The 19,775-nt window shown below is 38.2% G+C and overlaps 1 protein-coding gene across 1 annotated transcript; it reads right to left on the bottom strand.

Annotated features, from left to right (window-relative positions):
• Positions 1–607: 607 nt before the first annotated feature.
• Positions 608–11,259, bottom strand: HSPA13 (heat shock protein family A (Hsp70) member 13). The gene is made up of 5 exons (XM_052647958.1): positions 11,235–11,259; positions 8,326–8,666; positions 5,366–5,579; positions 2,450–2,617; positions 608–1,286 (listed from the first exon to the last, which is right to left on the bottom strand). Exons 1-5 carry the CDS (start codon positions 11,257–11,259, stop codon positions 619–621), a joined length of 1,416 nt encoding a protein of 471 aa, XP_052503918.1. The 3' UTR covers positions 608–618.
• Positions 11,260–19,775: the final 8,516 nt, after the last annotated feature.

The raw sequence follows: 19,775 nt of genomic DNA, 5'->3' as shown, positions 1-19,775 counted from the left end.
AATAAATATATTTTAAAAATCTGGAGAATGCAGGTTACATGAATAGGACACATAACAGGACACTGAATTTGTGACGGTTAACTTTGTCATATAATATGGCCGTTATTGAATATTGTATATGCACTTATATAAATAACACTATCATCTCCCAGTCAATGTAAGTACATGACATCAACACTGTCCTTCAAGTATAGTTCAAATTAAGAATTACATTTGATAACCAAGTAAATAAATTGCCAGCCCCTGCTAACACAATTTAGTAAGAACTGGGAATCATATAACTGGCACTAGGCAATGTTTACAGAATATAATTTTAAGTGCACATGGATATCTACTTCCAGAATCCAGAAAATACAGTCACCTATGCTCCAATAAGAGAGTTTTACCTCAATTCTATCATTTTATAAGTACTTATAGGAATGGGATCTCTCCAAAATCAAGAAGGATCGATCTGGTCACATTCAATCTTAAAGTGTTATGCAAAATTTCATATATATAAACATTATCTTTCAGGTAAATGTGTGAGACATTTTTGAGACTTTATTTGGCTGATGGAGGTGGTCTGATAAAGAGGAAGAGATCATTAGACAAGATCTCAAATGGCCATCCCTCCGTACTTCAGTTGAAGTTGGTCTTCTGTAAATGCTTATTGGGAATTTCTAAAGCACTGACTTGGAGAGGCCAAGAGCCTCCATCAATCCCTGCCTGGATAGCCACTCCTGTCACCACGGCCAGGTCAGGGTCTACAGACGTGTTGGGGTCCTTTCCGAAGAACTCTTGGATGACTTGGCGGATTCGAGGAATACGAGTTGAGCCCCCAACCAAGACCACCTCATCAATCTCAGTCTTTTCCAGGTGGCCTTCTTTCAACACTTGCTGAATGGGTACGAGTATTTTCTGGAAAAGATCTTCATTAAGGGTGTCAAAGAGCTTTCGTGATATTTCTGTTTCAAATAAAACCTGACCCTCTCCATTTTTCTTTTCAGAAAGGTTAGCTCCAAACATGCTGTCCACATGGGGGTCATCTGCTGGGGAAAATTTGTCCTTTGGCAGTCCACTGTCACTAGGCGGAGGTCCCTTTCTGTCATTTTCCTCCACTGTTAGTAATACTGACATCTGGGCAGTCTCATGAAGTGTCAGGTTTAACTTGACCATTTCTACAGCTTGTCTTAATCGGTGGATTTCCTCTTTCCTAGAGGGCAGGAAGCCATATGTTTGATAGATCTGTTTGTATAAGTACTGAAGCAATCTTTGATTGAAGTCTTGTCCTCCAAGTTTATTGTTTCCTAAGTTAAAAATAAAAAAGTTTATATTATATTATGACTAAGGCAATGGCACCCCACTACAGGACTCTTGCCTGGAAAATCCCATGGACGGAGGAGCCTGGTGGGCTGCAGTCCATGGGGTTGCTAAGAGTCTGACACAACTGAGTGACTTCACTTTCACTTTTCACTTTCATGCATTGGAGAAGGAAATGGCAACCCACTCTAGTGTTCTTGCTGGAGAATCCCAGGAACGGGGGAGCCTGGTGGGCTGCCGTCTATGGGGTCGCACAGAGTCAGACACGACTGAAGCGACTTAGCAGCAGCAGCAGCATGACTATATGTGTGTGTTTACATATGCATGTATCTGTGTAGTATGTATGTATAAATGATATTCTGGGAATGATAAATCCTTATTTAATGTATTTAATTCAAAACTATACTATTAAAATACAGTGCACATCTGGGTTCAACTGATGTAAAAGGAAGCCTCTCAGTGACATCAAATACTTTTTCAGAAAATAAGAAATTGAGAACACAGACTGGGCTTTAAGTAGCAATTTAGAAACAAAAAGTGGCATTAGTCTCAAAAGAAAGAAGTGTTTCTTACAATTAAAAAGTACTAGTAAGCATTTATCTAAAAAAAAAATTTCCTTTTTAAATGATTAAGAGCTAAAAAGTAGAAAAAGTAATTTAATAAGGAAAAGAGTAATGTGATATAAATTTCCATCACTGAACTTGCTTCTAAATGGAGTCCAGTTAGAGTACCTATAACTTAAGTTCCATAGGCTTAATTCCTTAAACTAAAACAAAAACCATAAAAAAATTTAGAATGCAAAATACTATTACTGGATTTCCTAAACATAGCTATTTAGTGAAACAGATTATTAAATGAAGTAAACTGACCATCCTTCATTTTAAATGATTTCTTTCATTCTGTTCCCTTCACAACGGAGGTGAAAACTACTGGCTCAGTTAGCTCAAATATTTGACTTACAGTATATCCAGTCATTTTTAGAGGCTTTACTTTTTGCTATAAATAAAATAGGTGGTGGCATTAAGATCACAAGTACAGAAGATTACCAAAATGAATGCGAAGAATACTGACACATTGAAAAATGAACACTTTACACATTAGATATGTCAACATGGCTGAATCGCGTTAACACTCCCTACATTTTTCTTACCAGACATGGCTCGAGTTAAAAACATTCCTCCTTGTTTATTCAACAATGACACATCGAGAGTTCCTCCGCCCAAATCTATCACCAAGACGTGAAAGACTTCAGCTTTGTGGAGACCATAGGCCATAGCTGCTGCTGTGGGTTCATTTATTACTCTTAAGATCTTCAGTCCTGTAAAATTGGTTGGAGGGAAGAACAATCATTAAAGGACATGATTAAGGAATTTTTTTTCACTTAATCCTACAACATATTAGTATCTTCTCCAACATGAACTCCACTGAGTAATAATAAGAAAGAACAGTCACAAGCCAAATAAAACAATGAAACGGGAAGGACAAATATTGGTTCTTCTAACTGGATATCATTAAAATTATTCTAAAAGATGACTACAGTATAAAGAAATAAAGGCCCAGATTCAGTGAAATACATCACTCTATTCTTTTTAATACTTAATTTTAAAAGATCCCTCAGCCTCTTCTAACTTTCATATTTTACTTGGGAAGGGAAACATTAACCATATACTGTAACAAACAGCTATAGAAATAAGCTTATGGTGCTCTTCTTTTAAAAATGTCTTTTTTCGTAAAAGAACAAATCAATAGATAGAAAAATGATAAAAAAGAAAAATATGAGAAGATATGCTTTAATAGCTACAATGTATTTTTAAAAAGAATTTAAAATGCAAGATCCTTGAAAGCAACTTTGAAATATACAGCAAAATCTGATTTTAAGGTAATGCTAAACAGTAGATGTGCAAACAAAAGATCAAAATTTCCTTGAACAAAATTCCTGCTTTAAACTAACTGCCACATATAATGAGTGGCCTTGAAAGTAGTATGACTTTCTGTATCAAGAGCCACTGAAACTAGTCAAACTCTGAAGAATTTATTCAAAGACCATAATACTATTCCCCTTAGCTTTCTGATTTCATCACTCACTCACCTTTGGTCACACTGGCCAACCTTCCATCTTCTAAATTCTCATCTCATGGCTGCTACACTGGCCATTCTCTCTCCTGCAACATATTTCCTCCATGCACCTGCTTGGCTCACTACCTGGTTTCCTTCAACTCTGCTTAAATATCACTTTCTCATTGAGGTCTATCTGACCACTCCCTTCAAAACCTGCAAGTCCCCCCTACTCTCTGATCACCTAGCAAGCCCATTCCCTTATCCTGTCTTTTCTTCCGTAACATGTTCAGTTTAGTCGCTCATTTGTGTCTGACTCTTCCAACCCATGGACTGCAGCATGCCAGGCTTCCCTGTCCATCACCAACTCCCAGAGCTTGCTCAAACTCATGTTCATCGAGTTGGTGATGACATCCAACCATCTCGTCCCGTCATCCACTTCTCCTCCCACCTTCAATCTTTCCCAGCATCAGGGTCTTTTCCAATTAGTCAGTTCTTCGCATCAGGTGACCAAAGTATTGGAGCTTCAGCTTCAGGATCAGTCCTTCCAATCAATATTCAGGACTGATCTCCTTTAGGATGGATTGGTTTGATCTCCTTGCAGTCCAAGGGACTCTCAAGAGTCTTCTCCAACACCACAGTTCAAAAGCATCAATTCTTCAGTGCTCAGCTTTCTTTATGGTCCAACTCTCACATCCATACATGACTACTGGAAAAACCATAGCTTTGACTAGACGGACCTTTGTCAGCCATGTAATGTCTCTGCTTTTTAATATGCTGTCTAGGTTGTCATAGCCATAGAATGTTACTTTTTTTTTTGGCATAAAATTGCTTTACAATGTTGTGTTAATTTCTGCTGAACAATGAAGTGAATCAGCTATATGTATGCATATATCCCCTTCCTCTTAAACCTCTATCCCACCTTCCTCTCCCACAGCATGTTACTTTCTGATACACACTGTATCAAGGCTCTCAACCAGAGATCATTTTCTTCCTCTAAAGACATCTAGCCATGTCTGGAGGCATAAAATTATCACTACTTGGTAGAGACAGTGCTATTGGCTAGCTTCTAGTGAGTACAGGTTAAGGGATGCTGCAAAATGTCCTATGATACATAGGATAGTTCCCCAACAAAGAATTATTCAGGCTAACATGTCAATAATGCTAAGGGTTGTTGTTCAGTCGCCCAGTCATGTCCAACTCTTTGCAACCCCATGGACTGCAGCACACCAGGCCTCTCTGTCCCTCATCATCTGCTGAAGTTTGCCCAAGTTTATATCGATTGTATCAGTGATGTTATCCAGCCATCTCATCCTCTGACACCAAACCTTGTATTAGGTCCATGAATCAAGGCAAATTGGATGTGGTCAAACAGGAGATGGTAAGAATAAACATCAACATCTCAGCTATCAGTGAACTAAAATGGACGAGAATGGGCGAACTTAATCCAGATGATCACTGTATCTACTACTGTGGGCAAGAATCCCATAGAAGAAATGGAGTAGCCCTCGTAACCAACAAGAGTCCAAAATGCAGACTTGGGTACAACCTCAAAAATGACAGAATGTTAAAGGTAAGAACACTATATTTATCTTCAATACTGATTTTCTGTTTCCTCCAATAGAATATAAGCTCCATGAGAAAAAGGGTTTACCTGTTCTGTTTACCTAGGTAATCAGTATTTGCTGAATGGTATCAAATAAATTTTCTCCCACCTCAGATTTTTAAAAATCATTGTATTATATTCCTCTCCACATTAAAACATGTTCAGGAGAACAAACTCCTCACTGCTAATGTGTCCATGTTTTTTCTCAGCCTTGGTCATATACCTGATAGGCTGTTGTCAGAATATACATATTTTACATTGTACCATGGAGCCTTCTTAATTGTTTATCTACCATATAGTTTGTCTAGGTGCCTAATCAAGTGGTTTGCAAAATAATACACCTCATTACAGATTTTCAGCCTAAGAAAATTTTGAGAAAAATGCAACTCAGGCAAGTGATATTACCTGCAAGGTTAGCAGCTTGAATTGTTGAATTTCTCTGCTTTAGATCAAATTCTGCTGGTACGGAAATAACAGCATTGGCAACTGGCATTCCAAGATACTCCTCTGCCATTTCTTTTAATTTTAACAACAGTCTAGAGCCAACATATTCTGGGGAAACGGTGATGGTTTCATTACTTGTCACAGAAAATTCAACCATTCCATTTTTGTTTAAAACCTGTGAATAAGGTTTGCAAAGATGAAAACACTATATATATGTGTGTGTGTGTATATCTACATACATATTATACATACACATATACTAACACACATAAATATATATATATACATATATACATTGAATGTATTCAATCAAAACTTACCCTGAAAAGGTCATAAAATTTCATTTGTTATCTAGCAAGTGCATGTACAAATATTAGAGGCTATTAAAAGATATACTTTAAAATTATAAAATGAATCCACTCTAGTTTTTAATAACAGCAGAAAAATAAAATTTATCACTGAGTATGCATTGAAGAAGGAAATAGCAGTGTACTCCAGTATTCTTGCCTGGAGAATCCCAGGGACGTAGGAGCCTGGTGCACTGCCATCTACAGGATCGCACAGAGTCGGATACGACTGAAGCGATTCAGCGGCAGCAGCAGCAGCATATAATTGGAACAAAGAAGATTCTCAATACATATGTTAAATGTAAGAAAAAAATGAATGATGAGATAGAGGGAATTTAGTCAGTCAGTCGTGTCCGACTGTCTGCAACCCCATGGACTGTAGACTGCTAAGCTCCTCTGTCCACGGAATTTTTCAGGAAGGATACTCGAGTGGGTTGCCGTTTCCTTCCCCAGGGCATCTTCCTGACCCAGGGACTGAGCCTGGATCTCCTGCATTGCAGGCAGATGCTTTACTGTTTGAGCTACTAGGAAAGCCCAACAGAAGGAACAGCAGCTGCTAAATCATGTATGTGACTCAAGATCTTCGTTTTCAAAAAACTTATTTATTTCCAGACATAACAGATAATTGAAAGAATGTGCTGGCACATATTAACAAGAATAATTTTAATACTTCACTATTTTTGCTAAGAATCAAGTATTACTCACATTCTTATTTCCATGAAAACGTGTATTAGTATATTATCCTTGCTAATGTAGTTGTATATTTGTACATTTTAAAAAATTAGACTAATTCCAGTATGTTCAGAATAACCATGAAAGAGAAACAAGAAAAAAATTGGACTACTGAGAAACTCCAAAACAAAACCACACAAAAAAAACCCACCTTAAAATAACTATAGGATCAATAAGTAATGTACCCAAAGCTGCAATTTAGAGGAAAATGTATAGCTTTATACAATTTTATCATTACAAAATAAAAATTACAAATTAATAAAGGGTCTTAACAAAAGACCCTGATGCTGGGAAAGATTGAGGGCAGGAGGAGAAGGGGACGACAGAGGATGACATGGCTGGATGGCATCACCGACTCAATGAACATGGGTTTATGTGGACTCTGGGAGTTGGTGATGGACAGGGAGGCCTGGCGTGCTGCAGTTGATGGGGTCACAAAGAGTCAGGCATGACTGAGCGACTGAACTGAACTGAACTGAACAAAAAATTAAAAGGAAAGCAAAGAAATAAACCAAATACATACCTGGAGAAATTTTTTTCTCCTCTGAAAAATGAATAAAAATTTCAGAGCTCTTATATATGCGTTATTCAATAAGCAGCACTGATACAATCATCTAATTTCAAAACTATTAGAATCCTATTTCATAATTTACCAAAAAAATCCCACAAAACCCTACATAAATATCTAAATATTTAAGAGAAAAAGCCCAGCAAAACCCAAACCTACAAATACTTACATAAAAGCATTAGAAAAAAAAATACAAGTGGATAGGATAGCAAAGGCTGTTGTAAGTAGCATAAGACTCTAAAAACATTTTAAAGGAATTATTGAGATGATTTTACCACATAAAAAAATCTAATACTCTTGACAGTTAAAAAACAAAATTATACATCAGTTAGTTAAAAAAAAAAGGGGGATACTTAAATGTCACAAATGTATTTTTACAGTCATTCAAAAAAGATAAACATCCCAAAAGAAAATAGGACAAAGGGTGAGAAATGGATCACTGAAGAAGAATGCAATAAACTGATTTTTTTTAAAGTCTGACTTCACTAGAAATCACAGCGATGCAAATTACTACCAGATACCATTTTTTACTTATCTATTGGCAAAGACTGAAAAATAATAACTACTGAAGACATAGGCAGTCTGAAAAATAGATAAGAGCATGTAAATTTTTCAGTGCCCAAAGTTGGCAATACAAATCAGAAGCCTTAAAAACATACAACCATTTGGCCTATCAAATTTAGGAAATTATCAAACAAGTGTAATACACATGTACAAACAATGATATTCACTGAAGCTCCAATGATAGTGGAAAACTAGGGAAAAAATAAAACATACAGAGACTGGACAATTAAATGGTGGAACAGCTGTTCCACACAACCATGAAAGATAATGATGTAAACTATATATATGAGTTTCAAAGAAGTCAAAACAACAGCATGCCTAGTATGATCTCTTTTTCTATGTACAAATACGTATACACACACACACAAAGAGAGTATCTATTTATCCATCCATCTATCTATAGGTACATGGGACTTCATTAGCCACCTGCTACAATGCCTTTTGAGGATGGTAGAGTGAGAAGAACAATAAAAGAACAATGCATTTTTGAGGATGGCAGAGTGAGAAGATGGTAGTGTCCTAAGTCCTCAACAGTGTTGTGGAACCAACGAATTAACCAACCCAGGAGCCGCTGTGGGATTGCTTGTTGAATGAGATAATATAACTTCCATACAAACTGAGTCCATTGAAACATACATTTTTGTAACTTGAAGCCAAAGAACTAATTGAAACAGTGTGCTGAACTAAAAATACATTTCAGATTAACTTACCTTAAATGGGTATCTCCCAATTTCAGCCTCCAGTTCTTCCGGGGTAAAAACTTTGCCTATGAATCTTTTAGCATCATATATTGTGTTCTGAGGATTCGAATCTGCAAGCTCTAAGCTTTCATACCCCACATAAACATCATCGTCAGTGAAGGATACCATGCTGGGTATGCTGATATGACCATTTTCATCTGGAATGACCTTTACTTTTCCTGTGCCAGGAAAAAATACCCCAACTGAACAATAGGTAGTGCCAAGGTCAATTCCAATCACTTTAGGAGTAGGCAATGGTAAATACTGTTGCGCCAAATAGCCAGCCAACAGGAGAGTCAAAACAGCTGATCCTGAAATACAGGCAAATTAAAAGTTATGTCTTATCAAACTAGTACAATTTGATAAATTACAACACTAAAATCACTCTTCAATACTAGACTATAAAGTCTCAAAATTTTTTTCTTTTATACTCATAACGTTTCTCAAACATCATGTTTTTCACAATTCAAACTGACTATAACACCATTAAAATGAAGTAACAAAAACAAAAAAAAAACACCCTGTATGTTAGTGTACTTAACTTATGGGTGAGTAAAGGGCTGAAAAAGAAACATTTCAGTAATACTTGTACTAATATTGACAGGAAAAAGTCATTTATCTGGAGCAAAAGTCAGAATGTGACCCAGTTCAGTTCAGTTGCTCAATCTTGTCCAACTCTTTGCGACCCCATGAACCACAGCACGCCAGGCCTCCGTGTCCATCACCAACTGCTGGAGTCTACCTAAACCCATGTCCATTGAGTCGGTGTTGACATCCAGCCATCTCATCCTCTTTCATCCCCTTCTCCTCCTGCCCTCAATCTTTCCCAGCATCAGAATCTTTTCAAATGAGTCAGCTCTTCACATCAGGTGGCCAAAGTATTGGAGTTTCACTTTCAACATCAGTCATTCCAGTGAACACCCAGGACCAATCTCCTTTAGATGGATTGGTTGAATCTCCTTGCAGTCCAAGGGACTCTCCTTCTCCAACACCACAGTTCAAACCATCAATTCTTCGGTGCTCAGCTTTCTTTATAGTCCAACTCTCACATCCATACATGACTACTGGAAAAACCATAGCCTTGACTAGACAGACCTTTGTTGACAAAGTAATGTCTCTGCTTTTTAATATGCTGTTTAGGTTGGGCATAACATCCCTTCCAAGGGGTAAGCGTCTTTTAATTTCATGGCTGAAATCACCATCTGCAGTGATTTTGGAGCCCCTAAAAATAAAGTCTGACACTGTTTCCACTGTTTCCCCATCTATTTCCCATGAAGTGATGGGACTAGATGCCACGATCTTAGTTTTCTGAATGTTGAGCTTTAAGCCAACTTTTCCACTCTCACTTTCATCAAGAGGCTCTTTAGTTCTTCTTCACTTCTGCCATAAGGTGGTGTTATCTGCACATCTGAGGTTATTGATATTTCTCCTGGCAATCTTGATTCCAGCTTGTGTTTCTTCCAGTCCAGCATTTCTCATGATGTACTCTGCATATAAGTTAAATCAGCAGGGTGACAATATACAGCCTTGACATACTCCTTTTCCTATTTGGAACCAGTCTGTTGTCCCATCCAGTTCTAACTGTTGCTTCCTGACCTACGTACAGGTTTTTCAAGAGGCAGGTCAGGTGGTCCAGTATTCCCATCTCTTTCAGAACTTTCCACAGTTTGCTATTTAGATTTTATAGTTTTATAATTAGCTTTAAATATCAATATTAAAACAAAACCCTATTATTAAAATTTTCACACCAAAAGCCCTGATATTGTAATGCTAAAACTCTTTTATCTCTCCTCTCCTTTTTCCTTTCAAAAGGATTAAATGAATAAACTAGATCGAAATAGTTTTGGAAGTTGCTTAGATATTAAACTGTCTTCATAACAGAACACAATTAATCTTTTCTGTACTAAATATGAATGAAGGACATCTTGCAGCAGTGATATTTAGGAGAATAGAAGTGTGTAACTCGATGCTAATATAAATGGAAACTCTTTGAAGTTAGGTTTTAGTCATGTTCAATCCCCTGCACAAACGGTTCCTAGCTATCAGAAGCAGGCCAATAAATGTTAATTATGAAAAAACCAAATATGTACAAATGTTACACTGCCTGTAAACGTAAGTGAAGGACAAAGAAGCCACTTCGAATTTATAATTAATCTGTTACTTGGTTTCAGGAGGCTGTGTTATACATCTGTGTCCACCCAGGTTACATACAACTCAAAATGCCAATCTAAAGGAGTCTCTTGTACTAATTCTTAGCTTAGTAACAATTACTCAATAAAAAATAACAAAAATCCTCATCAAAACGTAATGAAATGAAATCAACTGCCATTCCCACCTTCCACTCGCTCTTAAAGACTCATTTTCGGAAACATTTGATCACATTCTGGTCCGGAGAGGATAATTCCTACCAGGATTGGTGGAAACAACACTGGCCTACACATTTAAGAGCCCTGGATCTCTCAAAATCCAGCATCCCACGAGCCTACAGGTCGGGAGGCTGCTAGTGCTACTTCCCCTTCCTCCACAAAGGGGTCTCGGAGATGCACATTCTAGAGGCCTCTCAAAGACCCCGATTCAACCAACGATTCAAAAATCGACATTCCTTGGATAAGAACATTTCCTGAGGTCCAACATCCTTGAAATGTATGCAGAGGGTCGCCGCCGTCCCTACCCGGGCCTACAGCGGCCAGGTCATTCCTAGAGGCGACCCCCAACCCGGCGTCGGGAACAGCCCCAAACCGCCTCAAAGTCACCTTTCTGACGCCTTTCCCGCCACGCTAGCGGAATCGAGCGGTTGCAACAACGACCCCGACCCATCCCTGCTTCCCTCAACCGCTCCGGTGCCCGCGACAGCGTAAAGAACCCCCCTCGTTACTAACCTAAGATCGTCATCTCTCCGGCCATCACAGTCCCGCCGAAGAGGCTTGCGATGACTGTAACATACGTGAGGCACCGCCCCCCAGCCGCCTGGCAGACCCGCGCTCTGGGAAATGTAGTCCTATCGCTCCGACTCGGTCAGAGAAACTATTAGAAAGGACTTCATTTCCCGTGAGGAGGCGGGGATTAGGGCCCCCATTCAACCGCTGCCAGTGACGCCTGAGCCACCCTCCCACGCACGGGCTACAGAGCCAATTACGCTGAGATGGCGGAGTACTAAGAAGAGGGACTGGAGTTTCTAAGCAAACGTGAGGTAAAAACAGGCCATCTTTTTAGCACCGCCTCGCCGCTCTGCACTCTGGGAGGTGTAGTTCCTCCCTCTCCCCGTTCGCCTAGGTGAGAGTGAGGACTGTTGGGTTTTGGCGTTTTGGGGTGATGTCCCTAACCAGGCCCAGGTTCTAGCGTTTGTTATTTCGTTCTTACTACCTTTTGAAACGTGCTTTTTTGCCTAGGATCTAGATTCCAGATGTGGGTTCTTAAATGTCCCCCATTCCCCCGCCCAGAGCATCCTTTAGAAGAGCCTCCTTCACAGTGCAGGCCTAGAGGGTGACTGGGAGGGCTACCTTGGAACTCGGATAAGAACCTCACTCCTTTGCTTTTCTTTTGGGAAAAAACGTATTCGAGCTATCTTCAGTCAGTGCGATTTATCCAAAGGAGTAGGGACAGGTTTTCTCTATTGCTAAAACAGGGCCGTTAAAAACAAAAATGTAAACAAGATACCTTAACATTCTCTTGAGCTAAGTCATAAGTGGCAGGAATTGTTCTCATGTACAAATCCCATAACATGCCGCGGCCTTTTAGGACCTTTGTGAAGTGTTTTTTCTGATTCTAATCTTCAATAAACCCCATTTTTCTCCCTTCTTTGTCACTGCTTGTACATAATGGCTCCTTCGGAGACTGTTTTGTCTGTTACTAATGTTAACATTCATCAGAACTATGATCTTGGAGAATTTAACTCTTATTTCCTCACCTTAGGTGTAAGTCAGACGATCCGTGTTGACAGCAGGTCAACCTGCTAGGAGAATAATCAGCCAATGACTTTCTAACTAGCTTTCTAACCGATTTAAAAATGTATGTGAAAATGTTGATGGTTATTGAATATATTATGGTTAATGGGGATTCATTATAATGTTCTCTTCACTTAGGTGGTATTTTAAAAATCTTTCATAATGTAAAGAATAAAAAGTATGTGTATTTTTAGTGAGTAGTATTCACTACCATTTCCTTATGAAGAATGCATAATTCAAGCAATCCATGAATATTATTAAGTATAATGATCATTTTCACACTTATTGAGCACGATGTTAGCCACTGGTAACAATCACAAGGAGAGACAGAAGGTAGACACATAAATGTAATTTACTGTGGTATATAACATAATTATGGTACGGCCATAGGGCATAAACAGTACTGAATAAAGGCTGTATAATTTTATCTTGAAGAGAAGACTTAGTGGAAAATAATATGTCTAACAGTACTTTGAAGAGTGAAAGGGGCTGGGAGAGGTTGATGGGATAATAAGAAGCAGTTGGTTGGAGGTGTTTCAGGATGAGGGAACTGAATTACCAAGAGTGTAGAAGCAGAAGGCAATCTCATAGATCAGAGCTGTGCTGTGTGCTTAGTCTCAGCCGTGTCTGACAGTTTGGGATCCCATGGACTGTAGCCCGCCAAGTTCTCTGTCCATGGGATTCTCCAGGCAAGAATACTGGAGTGGGTTGCCATTTCCTCCTCCAGGGGATCTTCCCAACCCAGGCATTGAACCCAGGTCTCTCACATTGCAGGCAGATTCTTTACTGTCTGAGCCACCAGGGAAGCCCTAGATCAGAGCCGCTGGATCATAAAGCATCAGGTGGAAGTTTGAGAGACAGGACAAGAGATTAGACCAAATCAGGAAGATTAATTGCGGCAGGCACTGATCATTGCCTTCTTCCTGCGACACACCCATGCTAATAGGAACTATCTAGTGAGACTAACCTGGTTGATTCTCAGGGTTATAGTAATGTTATTAATAACAGAAAATACCAGAGTTGGAGAGTAAAGATGAGGGCAAGAATATGGAAAGAAGTGTGGATATACTGATTTCTCCATTTTTCCTAGCAAGGAGTTAATAAGTATTGTTTAGAATGGAGAATTTAAGAAATAGAAGCATAAGTAGATCATATAAGTTCATGAAGGCAACTTCCTGAGAGACCAAAAAATGATAACATTTATAAAGAAGAAATAGTTTATTAAGAATAAGTGAGATAAAAATATACATTCTTTCAGTTTTTCATAAGAGTGTCAATATATGTCAAAATTAAACTTTTAAAATCCATGTAGTAAAAATATATCAGGAAAAGAAGCAGCAAAACCAAAAAACATGGCAAATTTAAGGTCAGTTTTTATTATATTTATAAATACAAATGAGATAGACTAAAAAGTTCCAGATTGTCAGATTGTAAGTTATTTAGCAAATATAGTTGTCACTGTTATTAGAGACTTTTAAGTGGATAACCAAATGAAGTTCATACCTTGAAAATATCCTAGAGGGCAATTTGGATCTACCCCTTTATTTATAGAGAAAAATAAAAGGCCAAGCTAAGGGAAGAAAATTATACTCTCAATTAGTGTTCATTCTCTTAATAAATTAAACCCGCTTTCAATTTAGTGATTAGAGGTAGGTACTATTTAAAAATACTAGGTAGAGTGAGTGGAGAAGGCAATGGCACCCCACTCCAGTTCTCTTGCCTGGAAAATCCCGTGGATGGAGGAGCCTGGTAGGCTGCAGTCCATGGAGTCGCGCTGAGTCGGACATGAATGAGCGACTTCACTTTCACTTTTCACTTTCATGTATTGGAGAAGGAAATGGCAACCCACTCCAGTGTTCTTGCCTGGAGAATCCCAGGGACAGAGGGGCCTGGTGGGCTGCCGTCTATGGGGTCGCACAGAGTCGGACACGACTGAAGCGACTTAGCAGCAGCAGCAGCAGCAGGTAGAGTGAAAATTGTCTATATATCCCAATAATTCACATTGTTACTTCATGAATGTGCATTAGGAAAATCATTGCCAAATAATAAACTATTACAACATATCAATGTAATTCAAAAGACAAATAGCCCTTGTTGTTGTTTAATCCATACTTATTTCTCTCTCCTCATCTATATAAGAGAAATTCATTGAGTGGAAAATCGATCCAGTTCTCTGCACATTTATTAAAAGAGTAAGTGTATTGAAATTACAATTTAGTGTGCATAGCATTGTTAGATTGTATGAAACACTATAATATTTGAATATAAAAGATTATTCCTATGTTAAAAGTATGCTGTTAACAGGACAAGTCTCATTTAATGAACCAGAGTATGCATATCTTTTTTCCTTGTGCTATACTGTTATGATTCCATTTATTTATATCTTCTGGGCAATAAAAATTTATTACATGAAGGTTTTTCATGTAGAGATATTGGTAAGGAATAAATTTGGTTTGTAACTATTAATAAAAAGTTGATGCCAATTTTTTTTTCTAAGAATCTAATTATTATACTTCATGAGTTTTGAAGGATAAATATATTTCCTAATGAGTTTAAAAATATCTCATATTCTGGATATTGGCTATAAGTTTTAAATGAATTTAAGTGGAAATATATGTTACATATATCTGTAATAAGTAATATATTGCCTTTAAAAAATACGTTTCTGAGCAAAGCAAGGCATAACAAAAACTTAAAGGCATAAGAACACATTAATACTTCTCACATGATCAAAAATATATTCCAAACAATAAATCAGTTCAAGACTTAGAATTATTACCAGTAAAATTGAGAATGAGACAAGCATACCCTTTACCTATTATAGAGCATTGCTCTGGAGTTAACAGCTAGTACAAGAAAATAAAATAGAGATATAAGTTGGTAGAAGAAAATAAAGAAGCAACTTTATGATTATTTTCTAATTATATAACTATTGTATTAATTTAGACATTCTAACAAAATATTATAGACTGGCTAACTCAAACAATTTATTTCTCACAGTTCTGGAGACTGGGAAGTCCAAGGTCAAGGCACTGGCAGATTGGATGTCTGGAAAGAGCCTGATTTCTGGTTCATAGACAGCTGTCCTGTCTTAACACAGAGTGGAAGGGACAAGGGAACTCTCTAGAGTCTCTTTTAAAGGGTATTAAGGCTTCCCTGATAGCTCAGTTGGTTAAGAATCTGCGTGCAATGCAGGAGACCCAGGTTCAATTCCTGGGTGGAGAAGAGCCCCTGGAGAAGGAACAGGCTGCCCACTTCAGTATACTTGGGCTTCCCTTGTGGCTCAGCTGGTAAAGAATCTGCCCGCAATGTAGGAGACCTGGGTTCAGTCCCTGGGTTGGGAAGGTACCCTGAAGAAGGGAAAGGATACACACTCCAGTATTCTGGCCTGGAGAATTCCATAGACTGTATAGTCCATAGGGTTGCAAAAAGTAAGACATGACTGAGCAACTTTCACTTTCACGTTCTCACTTTCAACCCCACTCAGAAGGATTCTACTCTGAAGATCTAATCACCTCCTAAAGTCCCACCTCATAATACCGTCACACTGGGGTTTAGTTTCTATATTTGAATTGAGGGTGGTACACAAAGACAAACATTCAGTTTATAGCAATTATATATGAGCACACCAAAAGTATCTGTGAAATAATAGGAATTGAATAGGTGGGTCCCTTTAATAATATTGCACGCAAATATGTTTTCTATTTGCAAACAATAGCAAGTTAGAAAAATATGGCAGGAAAGATCCCAGTTAGAGTAGAAACAAACAAACAAAAAAGATACAATCCTTAGAATTAAATTTAAAAATAAAAGGAGAAACTTTCAAATTTCCCTACGACTAGAACAGTGTATTAAGTAAATGAAAAGACAGTACTTTCTTGGGCAGGAAAACTCAATCAGTTTATGATAGAAAATATTAAACATATATAAATTGATTATCATGTACCTCATCCCAGGTGGTACCAGTCGTGAAGAATCCACTTGCCAGTGTAGGAGACACAAGATGTGTGAATTCGATCCCTGAGTTGGGCAGATCACTGGAGTAAGAAATGGCAACTCATTCCAGTATTCTTGCCTGGAAAATCTCATGGACAGTGGAGCCTGGTGGGGTATGATCCATGGGCTCACAAAGAGTCAGACACAACTAAGCACACACATACCCCCCTCATCCAGTTTCAATAATTATCAACTAGTGACTAATCATGTTTCATATCTATTTCTACCCATTTCCCATCTCATATTAGCTTGAAGCATATAGGAGATAGATGTATCATGGTTTTAATATATCATTTTGTCTTTAAATATTTCAGTGCCCCTCTGTCCATGGAATTCTGCAAATAAGAATACTAGAGTGGTTAGCTGTTCCCTTCCCCAGGGGATCTTCCCATCCTAGGAACTGAACCCCAGACTCCTGCATTGTAGGCAAATTCTTTACTGTCTGAGCTACCAGGGAAGCCCTAGTATTTCAATCTGTCTTTAAAAATTAATGATTTTCAAATATACACAAAATAATGTCATTTTTGTTGTTTAGTCGCTATGTTGTGTCCAACTCTTTGTGACCCCATGGACTGTCGCCCATCAGGCTACTCTGTCTTGGTTGGGATTTCCCAAACAAGAATACTAATACTGGAGTGTGTTGCCATTTCCTTCTCCAGGGAATCTTCCCAACCCAGGAATCAAATCCATGTCTCCTGCATTTGCAGGAGAATTCTTTACCACTGAACCATGAAGATACCTGAATATTAAAATAATTCTCTACTATTAAGAATATAACTAGTACTCAGTGACAGCCTCTTCAGAATTCATACTTGAGTGTTTTTAGCACAACCCTAGTAGGCTTTGCTTGTTTCCTTGCTATTTGCTCTGAAAAGATGCCTCAGAATCTCCTTATTCATTCTTTTTCCCATACTAATTATTAGTCATACCTCCAAGCCATACCTGCACCTTTTGTTTGGATTTGATAGAGACATAACTTGTGTGCTAGGGGGTTATTACTTAAAGATGCCAGTTCTTCTTATATTTTTAATTTCAATAAAATATCAAATACAATGCTAGATGGATATTTTCTAACTTGACAAAGTGAAAGGAAATCATTTGGAATATAAGAATAAGAGTTTAATGAGAAAATAACCTTTCCATATGTTAAAACAAACGACAGATCTACAAAAATCAAAACAAGTTTGTACTACAGAGGCAATAGAAAATAGACCAAAAACGAAAGAGGCATTTCCTTTAAAAGGAGGGGAAAGGGAGAGATGGATTATACATTAAGTATTATTGGAACAATTGGTTATGTCAGTAGCCATAAGGATATATTTATCATTAAGATAAATTGGAATTGGATGAAAGATTTAATTCACAAAGTAGAAGTAATTTTTTTCATTAAGTTGAGGTTGGAAGAGATATTTCAAATTAAAACCTGATAATTATAAAGCAAAATGAAAATGACCAAAAAAAGAGAAATTCGATTTAGAGAATTTAAAATTATTCATATATAAATATCAATTCAGTTCAGTTCTCAGTCATGTGCATCTTTTTGCGACACCATGAAAAGAGCCAGGCTTCCCTGTCCATCACCAACTCCCAGAGCTTGCTCAAACTCATGTCCATCGAAGTCAGTGATGCCATCCAACCATCTCATCCTCTGTTGTCCCCTTCTCCTGCCTTCAATCTTTCCCAGCATCAGGGTCTTTTCCAGTCAGTCAGTTCTTAACATCAGGTGACCAAAGTATTGGTGTTTCAGCTTCAGCATCAGTCCTTCCAATGAATATTCAGGACCTTTAGGACTGACTGGTTTGATTTCCTTGCAGTCCAAGGGACTCTCAAGATTCTTCTCCAATTCCATAGTTCAAAAGCATCAGTTCTTTGGTGCTTGGCTGTCTTTATAGTCCAACTCTCATATCCATACATGACTACTGGAAAAACCATAGCTTTGACTAGATGAACCTTTGTCAGCAGAGTAATGTCTCTGCCTTTTAATATGCTGTCTAGTTTGGTCAGAGCTTTTCCTCCTAAGGAGAAAGCATCTTTTAATTTCATGGCTGCAAACACCATCTCCAGTGATTTTGGAGCAAAAAAAAAAAAAAAAGCCTGTCACTGTTTCCCCATCTATTTGCCATGAAGTGATGGGACCAGATGCCATGATCTTCGTTTTCTGAATGTTGAGCTTTAAACCAACTTTTTCACTCTCCTCTTTCACTTTCATCAAGAGGCTCTTTAGTTCTTCTTCACTTTCTGCCATAAGGGTGGTGTCATCTGCATATCTGAGGTTATTGATATTTCTCCCAGCAATCTTGATTCCAGTTTTTGCTTCATCCAGCCCAGCATTTCACATGGTGTACTCTGCACATGAGGTAAATAAGCAGAATGACAATATATAACCTTGACATACTCCTTTCCCAATTTGGAATCAGTCTGTTGTTCCATATCTGATTCTAACTGTTGCATCTTGACCTGCATACAGATTTCTCAAGAGGCAAGTAAGGTAGTCTGGTATTTTTCTTTAAGAATTTTCGACCGTTTATTGTGATTCACACAATCAAAGGCTTTAGTGTAGCCAATAAAGCAGAAGTAAATGTTTTCCTGGAACTCTCTTGCTTTTCCGATGATACAACGGATGTTGGCAATTTGATTTCTGGTTCCTCTGTCTTTTCTAAATCCAGCTTGAGCATCTGGAAGTTCATGGTTCATATACTGTTGAAGCCTGGCTTGGAGAATTTTGAGCATTACTTTGCTAGCGTGTGAAATGAGTGCAATTGTGTGGTAGTTTGAGCCTTCTTTGGCGTGGCCTTGCTTTGGGATTGGAATGAAAACTGACCTTTTCCAGTCCTGTGACCACTGCTGAGTTTTCCAAATTTGCTAGCATATTGAGTGCAGCACTTTCACAGCATCATCTTTTAGGATTTGAAATAGCTCAACTGGAATTCCATCACCTCCACTAGCTTTGTTTGTAGTGATGCTTCCTAAGGCCCACTTGACTTCACATTCCAGGTTGTCTTTCTCTAGATGAGTGTTCACACTTTCATGATTATCTGGGTCGTGGAGATCTTTTTTGTATAGTTCTTCTGTGTTTTCTTGCCACCTCTTTTTAATATCTTCTGCTTCTGTTAGGTCCATGCCATTTCTATCCTTTAATGTACCATATTTGCATGAAATGTTCCCTTGGTATCTCTAATTTTCTTGATGAGATCTCTAGTCTTTCCCATCTATTGTTTTCCTCTGTTACTTTGCGTTGATCACTGAGGAAGGCTTTCTTATTACCTCTCCTTGCTAATCTTTGGAACTCTGCATTCAAATGGGTATACCTTTCTTTTCCTCCTTTGCCTTTCACTTCTCTTTTCTCAGCTATTTGTAAGGCCTACACAGATAACCATTTTGCCTTTTTGCATTTCTTTTTTTGGGGGGGATGGTCTTGATCACTGCCTCTGTACAGTGTCATGAACATCCTTCCACAGTTCTTCAGGCACTCTATCAGAT

The sequence above is a fragment of the Budorcas taxicolor genome, chromosome 1, assembly GCF_023091745.1.
Source record: "Budorcas taxicolor isolate Tak-1 chromosome 1, Takin1.1, whole genome shotgun sequence".
In the NCBI taxonomy this organism is placed as follows: Eukaryota; Metazoa; Chordata; class Mammalia; order Artiodactyla; family Bovidae; genus Budorcas; species Budorcas taxicolor.
The sequence above is the reverse complement of the archived record's forward strand: the minus strand, read 5'-3'. Positions and strand labels throughout refer to the sequence as shown.